We start from the raw sequence: 7,500 nt of genomic DNA, 5'->3' as shown, positions 1-7,500 counted from the left end.
AGAGAAGACTTAATAGCGTTGACAGGGCTGTACATCGACGAGGGAAAAAATTGCAGAGTGACGCCATTGTCGGCGAAAAAAGGTGGAGTATAACAATGTGAAGACATAGAAAGGGGAAGAGTTTTTCTAGGAAAGGGCGTCATTGCCACTAACCTTTAAAACACTTGTACTTTCGAAGCAATTGAAATTGTCATTGCGCAACTCCGGGATGATGCTGCCGCTGTTATTTGCGCTCATGAGGCACTGTACATGTACTTCGTGTCGAATGATAAAGACACCAGTCAGGTTGTAAAGGCAGACACTTCTTAACATTTTAGCTTTCATCTGTTGTTTCCCTTTCAGCTTGCAGCGAGAACTTAATCAACGAAACAGGATATTTCTTCTCTCCTTCATATCCTGGAAATCCTCCAGATGATACTTTTTGCAAATGGCATATCACCGTCCAGAAAAACCACATCATTCGTTTGGAATTCCAAGAGTTTTTACTCACGAACCACCCCACATGCGAGAGATGTTTCCTTCAAATCTTTGATGGACGTGATTTATCTGCGACCGCGATAGGAAAATTTTGCGGCGATATGCATCCTCCAGTTGTCATTTCTTCATCAAGCCATTTCACAATTGTTTTCCGTTGTGTTGAGGGTTTGCGAATGACAAGATTCAAGGCCTTTTATCATTCTATTAGAAGTATGCTATATCTTTATGATTTTAAATTTTGAAGATATATGGACCTGTTTTTTATGTATAAACCTTAGTGAAATTCAATCAAAAGTTCTGGAATTAAAAAGTAAAAATCCAATCGATGACCAAATCAATGCAACTTGAGGTTGAAGTAGGCTTAATTGGTCTTCGGGTCACTTTCCTAAACATGAGGTGGAGATATTTTCGGTGAGACATGAAACTTTATCAATTAGTTCGTGGTAGAGTATTTGATATAGGGCAGTATTCAATCATTCCCCCAACTAAGGTAAAATGCCGACTGAAATGCGTAGTGGAGTTTGACGATAATTGATTTTTCTCCCACTTCTCTACATTAGAATTTAAGAGTGCTAAATTGAGGAAATTGTTTGTTTGTGAGAGACATCATCACAATTTCCGAGTTTTCGATTCCACTATCGGAAATTAAAGTTTTGAACCGTAATAGGAAGAATAATAACAACGACTGCGACAAAGCCATCAGGGCTAGTCGTAGCTAATGCCTTAACTGAAAATTGGTGGCTACATCTACCTTTTCCATTTTTCAGCTCAATATTGGGAAGGATCGTCTTGTTCACTTCATCGAGGTAATTGAATATTCATCGATAAACTGACTGCTTGAAATCATTTTTTCCAATTGCTTTACAAATGATGAAGGGGTTGAAAGATGATGGTAGATAGTAACTGAATGTCGAAAATCGTTTTTAGAGTGCCCATCAAGCTGCAAGTGTGAGGAGTTTGGTGAAGTATACGATAAGAGGATTCTGATTATTGGAGAAAAGTTGCTGGCTATACCGAGTAATCTTCCTCCAAATACTGGAGCAGTGTATGTTTAACCATTTCCCTGCTTATCATCATTATTACTACTCATTATGCTAACAATCACCAAGTCTTTCTGCCTACATACACAGAACAAAATAAAGAGATTTGGCATGATGTCTACGGCAACCGTCAAACGGCAAAAAGCAATATTGAACTCATTAGCTCCTTTTTCCAGCCTTTTGCATTCTAAGGTGGAAATATTTTAATGAGGAAGAATAGATTTATGTTCATAAAAGGTTATTAAACGAAAAAACGATCCTGCTGCTGTGTTCATTTCAGAGTTTGAGGAATTGAAGCTGTAAACGTCTTGCATTAACTCTCTACATTGCTTACTTGCACCTATTAAGCCGTTCATTGATGATTTTGGTTAGGAAGATTGTTCCGAGTGATTTTTCTTCCTCTTTCGATATTGTTTAGTGAATTGTAGCCTGCTGATAAGGTTTCCTTTTTTAGTTACTTTAGTTTAGGTGATTCTTTATAAAGGCCATATTTTTACCGCAGAGACGATGTGTCACTAATAATTTCATATCTACCAGGGTTTTTCGTCAAAATCGGATCTTGCAACTTCACGAGAAGGAATTTTCAGACCTTACAATACTCGAGCATATGTGAGTTGAACGCCATATTCTCTGTTTTTATTAGTGGTAGTGCTAGGTTTTGCTTGAAATGTGAAAACTTTAAAGATGTCAAATAAATGTATGTATATTTGACCAACCCTCTGATTCTTCACGCTATCTTAGGGTTAGCGAAGACAAAAATAATGTATTTTACAGTGCACAATACGTATCTACGAAATTTATTCTGCAAGCATGGAGAGCACAATTAGAGTAGGACTCTCCAGGTTTCTGGCTGCATTCGATACCTTGAAAGATCTTCGACAACAAGTTGAATAATACTCCTCGAAAAAACCATACATTTTAGAGATATCAAATTAATAAGTTACGTGTTCTCTTTGAAACAGTGACCTTAGCTTCAATAATCTGCTCCACTTAGATGAAGAATGTTTTCACAACGTATCTTCTGTTACTACACTGTGAGTACTGGATGGTGATTATAGATTAATAAGTATGAATAAATCATTCCAGAGAATCGTCAACAGTATATTTGCTGGCGAACCTGTCATCTTTTTCACCTCAAATGTTCCTAGGGCCGATAGGGACATTCCTCCCCATTTCTTCATTCGAACCATCATCCTGGAAGCATCTCAAACGACCAGATCAGGCTGGCGTGGTTGCTTGTGTGACTAGGAGAAATAGATAGCCAGGGTAACGTAGTAAGCGTTTGGGAGAGGGCTGACGACGACATCTTCTCAATTCATCCGTCTCGCATTATCGCTTAGATTTGTTGAAAGGAACTGTTAGAATCTTACTTGAAGGCTTTCTTGTGTTCTCTGCAGGAGACTGAATTCTAACTTTCTTCGAATTCTTCCTATTGGAGTATTCAGTGAGCTCCCTAATTTAAAAGTTCTGTGAGTATCTCCAGATATAATCTCATTATTTCACATTGCATGACATCATGAAACGACGATCGACAAGATCTCCATTGACTGAGCTCAAGAAAATGTCTATTTTATTTCAGTGATTTAGGAAGTAACCTTCTTAGCAGTATGAGAAGTGGGGTGTTTGATGCACTGTCAAATTTGAATGTTTTGTAAGTACTCATTTTCAGTAACATTTGAAAGCTGACAAAGATTAAGAACTTTCAAAGCAGTATTTCGCCTTTGTTTTTAGGGGTTTACGCGCAAACCAACTGACGAATTTGCAGTATGGCGTTTTTGGCAACAAAAGTAACATGACTCATTTGTAAGTAAAAGGATCCCTTTTCTTCTAAGCCAATCGCCAAAGTCATACCATTGCTATTCAAAACAAACCGAAGGGTTATGATGAGGAGTTTAGTTACACGGTGAAGCCATATGTCTAACCTAATACTTTATTTAACATATTCGAAATGTAATGATGGATTTCTAATTTTTATAAGGTACCTCCAAGAAAACAAACTGACAGCATTGCCAAATGGCTTGTTCAAAGATCTCTCCAAGCTGGAAGTCTTGTGAGTGCTGAAATGAGCAAATTAATGTCTTCTCAAATTACTTAATCTGCTGTAAAGGGAAAATTTGATAACTTCTTGTTCAAACCATGATAGTTTTCGTAATGGAATTTTGATTGTGCTCATTGTTTAAAGTAGACTGACGTTGAGATACACTTGAAAAGGGTTTTCGCTGAAATAAATTCGCCTATAAATCGTGTTGAGATTTTGTTTAATGTCTCTCATTCGACAGAAATCTAAGCAGCAATGAGCTGAAAACAGTGACAAAGGAAACGCTTCAAGGGCTCAGTGCACTAAAATATTTGTAAGTAGTTGGAATTTTCAGCCTTGAGGGTGTCTCTCTGTGGTGATTTATCTCCGCTGAAGTCGGGTGTAGGTGTAATGTCCGTAGAATAAATGAGTTCAGTGGTAAAAGAGAAGTAAATTACAATGCTCGACCAATTGGGTATTGAACCAAAGGAAGTATTAGCTACCAAATGCTTTTACTTGAGTTCTCCATTGTTCATCAGCGTAAGTGTGGAAAATTCATTTTTCAAATAGCTTAAGACCATTCTTTGTGAAGTCATTAAGTATTACTCTTCTCCATTTCATCAAGCCTGTGTGCAGATATTCAACTTCAAATAACAACTTTTGAACAGATCAATCAACTATTCTTTTTGCTTGATAAAAACAGGTACTTGGACAACAATAGATTAGCTAACGTACCTACAGATGCATTCAGCGAGCTGACTAGCCTTAAGTATCTGTGAGTATTTTACAATTGATATCGTAATAGCTACGTTTTTTAGTCTATCTAAAATGGATACTTCATGATGATATCACTTGTCAGTCGACACAATATATGTGTATATATATTATCCCACGTATCATTTCTTATTTGATTGATGACATTGAAGTTCAGATGTAAAGTGTTTTGGTCTTGAAAAATCCCCACAGGAAACTAGATCATTTCATCCTTTGTTGTTACGCTGAGAAATCTGTGGAAGGGGTTACTTGTGATTCTCCTGCTGATGAGTTCTCCAGCTGTGACGACCTGATGAAGAACAAAACGCTTCAGATCTGCATTTGGATTCTTGGAATCCTCGCCTTCCTCGGCAACCTTCTTGTCATAACATGGCGAATAATTGATAAAGAAGAGAACAGGGTTCATTCATTCTTGCTAACAAATCTTGCTGTAGCCGACATGTTTATGGGTGTCTATCTTTTGACAATTGCAATTGTGGACGCGAGATGGCAGGGTGAATATTTTAAGCATGATACGAAATGGAGGGCTGGTATAGGCTGTCAAGTTATTGGAGTCCTATCCATGCTCTCAAGTGAGGTATCAGTGCTGATTTTAACAGTCATCACCATCGACAGATTTGTTTGCATCATCTTTCCTTTCAAGTTTAAGCGTCTTACGTACAAGTCTGCCGTATTCACCTGTGCAGTCGTGTGGATACTTGGCGTAGTCATCTCCGTGATACCAATCACCGGAATAGACTATTTTTACGATAAAAGTGGTGATTTCGGTTTTTACAGTCGCTCAGCTGTTTGCCTTCCTCTTCAGCTATCGGAAGGAACCCCTGCCGGCTGGGAATATTCCGCCTCTTTTTTCATCGGTTTAAATTTCGTTTCGTTCACGTTTATCTTGGTGGCGTATATCTTAATGTTTTGGACGGTCAAGCGCTCTGCCCGCGCTGTTCGATCAACGAGTATGAACAAAGAATCTGCAATGGCTAAGAGACTTATTTTTATTGTGATGACCGACTTCTGCTGCTGGATGCCTATAATAATTATCAGCATTTTGTCCCTGACAGGAAATTTCTTCGATCCGCACAAAATTGCCCTTGTGTGGATCGCAGTGTTTGTTCTTCCGCTCAACTCTTCCCTTAATCCAATCCTTTATACATTTTCTACCGAGAGAGCGAAGCGAAGCTTAGCCAGAAAGAGGAAAAATGTTACTGGCATGGTTATGAAGTCTTTGAATAGTCGCGCTGGAGGTGGGTCGAAAAATGACAAGATTCACTTTTTTATATTCAATTGTTGTCACATTTTCCATGGACTTGGTAGGCGATGATTTCTTTGAAAAAAATGCACTTTTCTTTTTGCATCTTAATATTTTCCAAATGTACAACTTTCAGTAGAGTATACACTTTGATAGTTATAACAAGTTGCGTATTTAAAAAGACCTCTCAGAGAGCTGAGAGCCCATTATAAAGTTGTCATGGTTCCTTATCTGAACCTTGCCCAAGTTGGCTACTAACTCTATAATCGTGTTATCTTTTCCTTTCTATTTCTAGATCAATGTATGGACTACCTGAGAACAAATGCTGAAAACACTTTAGTCTCCATTGCTGAATCCAGTCCCCGGCCGGTTAAGAAAATGGTGGAAAAACATGAACAGCAAAGTAAACAAGTGAAGACTAAGTTAAAGCTGATCGAAGTAGTGGATATCTTTCAAGAAGATACAACAGGAAAGCGTTCAACGGTAGGAACCTCTTAAAGATATATAACTGAACTTTTCGATAGATACCTACTGAAGTAAGTTAAAGGTAGGTTTCAAACATACATGTAGCCTAGTCATTATCAACCAACCATGAATAGATCGAGCGATATTTCCGTAAGTGCTCCTATGAATGGTCCAATTATGCAACGCAAAACGATATTGCAAACGAGGAAATTTTGTCCCCTTGCTGTCTTCTTGTGATGTAGGGTTATGTCACAGCTTGGTGCGAGGAAGAAGGAGTACTTGGTATGGTATTACTGAAGTACTTCGGAAAGGAAATGAAGGAAGACTGGACTCGAGAGGTCGATGTAGTTCAAGGTCTGTCTAGTAATGAAGACCCGCAAGACAATCTTCTTCATTATCGCTGGCACTCTAAAGGTAAGTGACCATCTCTACTAAAAATGCATCCGACATTTCTGCACATGTTTAAGAAAATACACTCATTTCATAAACTTAGCAAAAAACGCAAAAAAAGGAGCAGCTCTGAAAAACAATAGATTCTTGCTTGAAACAATAGCACAATTCTATTCACGAATGGAGTAAGCTTAGTTGTCGAGGTTTTGAATCGAAATAATCGAAATGGATCCAATCATTTTAAATCCAGTGGCTAAGTCATGTGTCTTAATAGGTAGATACACTCGAAAGGCGTGCTGATATATTCTAAGTAGCAAGGGGTGGAAGGAAAGGTGGAAGGAAAGGTCAAAGGGAGTAGTTAAATGCCGATAATGGCATGTTTTTTTTTTAGTCTTCAATCTTTTCGCGCACTACAGGCTTTTCCTGGAAAAAGCTGATCACAGGTGGTTAATTTTAGGGCTGATTTTGAAGTTGGAACTGGTAGTTTGACATATTTAAGGCTTACGGTGCTCTTTTATTTACTCCAAAATGCGGAGAAACTATATCGAAAGAGAGGCAAGGGGCTAATATAGTACAAGTAAATACCTTGTTTTGTTTCGGGTAACAGTGGGCTGCTAAATTTCTAAGTCATTTTTTCATTATACTGCTGCTACTGCTCTTGATTTTCAGCGTCTGAACAGAGTATTGAACACGGCAAGAAGAAGATTCATGGCATACAAGGAAGTAGTTGGTAAGTTATCATTGGCGTAACTCTGTAACGGTCATTTAAACTATAGTTGTCTCGTTAAACTGAACTAAGAACACGGACATGGCCGACGGAAACTTTAAATTATTTTAATTTAGTCAAATTTTCATTTTGTAATTTAAAGTTCACTGTTTTATGTATTACATTTCCTTACTGTACGTAAGGAACGTTATTGACATTGTAAGTGCTGATTTATCACATAATTTTTACTTTACGTTCTCATCTTAATTAGCTCTTCATTCCCTTCTGAATTTTGTTAAGGCTCATTTGTTACGATTTTGAGTCGAGCTCCACTTTGGGAGATTTTCTTTCGGAGAAAGGAATTGTTATCGACTTGGACGCAGTATGC

The 7,500-nt window shown here is 37.9% G+C and overlaps 1 protein-coding gene across 1 annotated transcript in view; it reads left to right on the top strand.

The window, feature by feature from the left end:
* Positions 1-7,500, top strand: part of LOC131775276 (uncharacterized) — a 41,673-nt gene that overhangs the window by 32,313 nt on the left and 1,860 nt on the right. The window contains exons 50-66 of the mRNA XM_066165429.1: positions 1-82; positions 343-687; positions 1,245-1,283; positions 1,405-1,522; positions 2,055-2,126; positions 2,480-2,551; positions 2,915-2,986; positions 3,097-3,168; positions 3,249-3,320; positions 3,496-3,567; positions 3,797-3,868; positions 4,238-4,309; positions 4,501-5,546; positions 5,847-6,034; positions 6,259-6,430; positions 7,076-7,136; positions 7,413-7,500. The exon at positions 1-82 is cut by the window's left edge and continues 27 nt beyond it; the exon at positions 7,413-7,500 is cut by the window's right edge and continues 105 nt beyond it. Coding sequence (XP_066021526.1) covers positions 1-82; positions 343-687; positions 1,245-1,283; positions 1,405-1,522; positions 2,055-2,126; positions 2,480-2,551; positions 2,915-2,986; positions 3,097-3,168; positions 3,249-3,320; positions 3,496-3,567; positions 3,797-3,868; positions 4,238-4,309; positions 4,501-5,546; positions 5,847-6,034; positions 6,259-6,430; positions 7,076-7,136; positions 7,413-7,500 — 2,715 coding nt within the window. The remainder of the gene's footprint in view (positions 83-342; positions 688-1,244; positions 1,284-1,404; positions 1,523-2,054; positions 2,127-2,479; positions 2,552-2,914; positions 2,987-3,096; positions 3,169-3,248; positions 3,321-3,495; positions 3,568-3,796; positions 3,869-4,237; positions 4,310-4,500; positions 5,547-5,846; positions 6,035-6,258; positions 6,431-7,075; positions 7,137-7,412) is intronic.

The sequence above is a fragment of the Pocillopora verrucosa genome, chromosome 4 (genome assembly GCF_036669915.1).
Source record: "Pocillopora verrucosa isolate sample1 chromosome 4, ASM3666991v2, whole genome shotgun sequence".
In the NCBI taxonomy this organism is placed as follows: domain Eukaryota; kingdom Metazoa; phylum Cnidaria; class Anthozoa; order Scleractinia; family Pocilloporidae; genus Pocillopora; species Pocillopora verrucosa.
The sequence above is the reverse complement of the archived record's forward strand: the minus strand, read 5'-3'. Positions and strand labels throughout refer to the sequence as shown.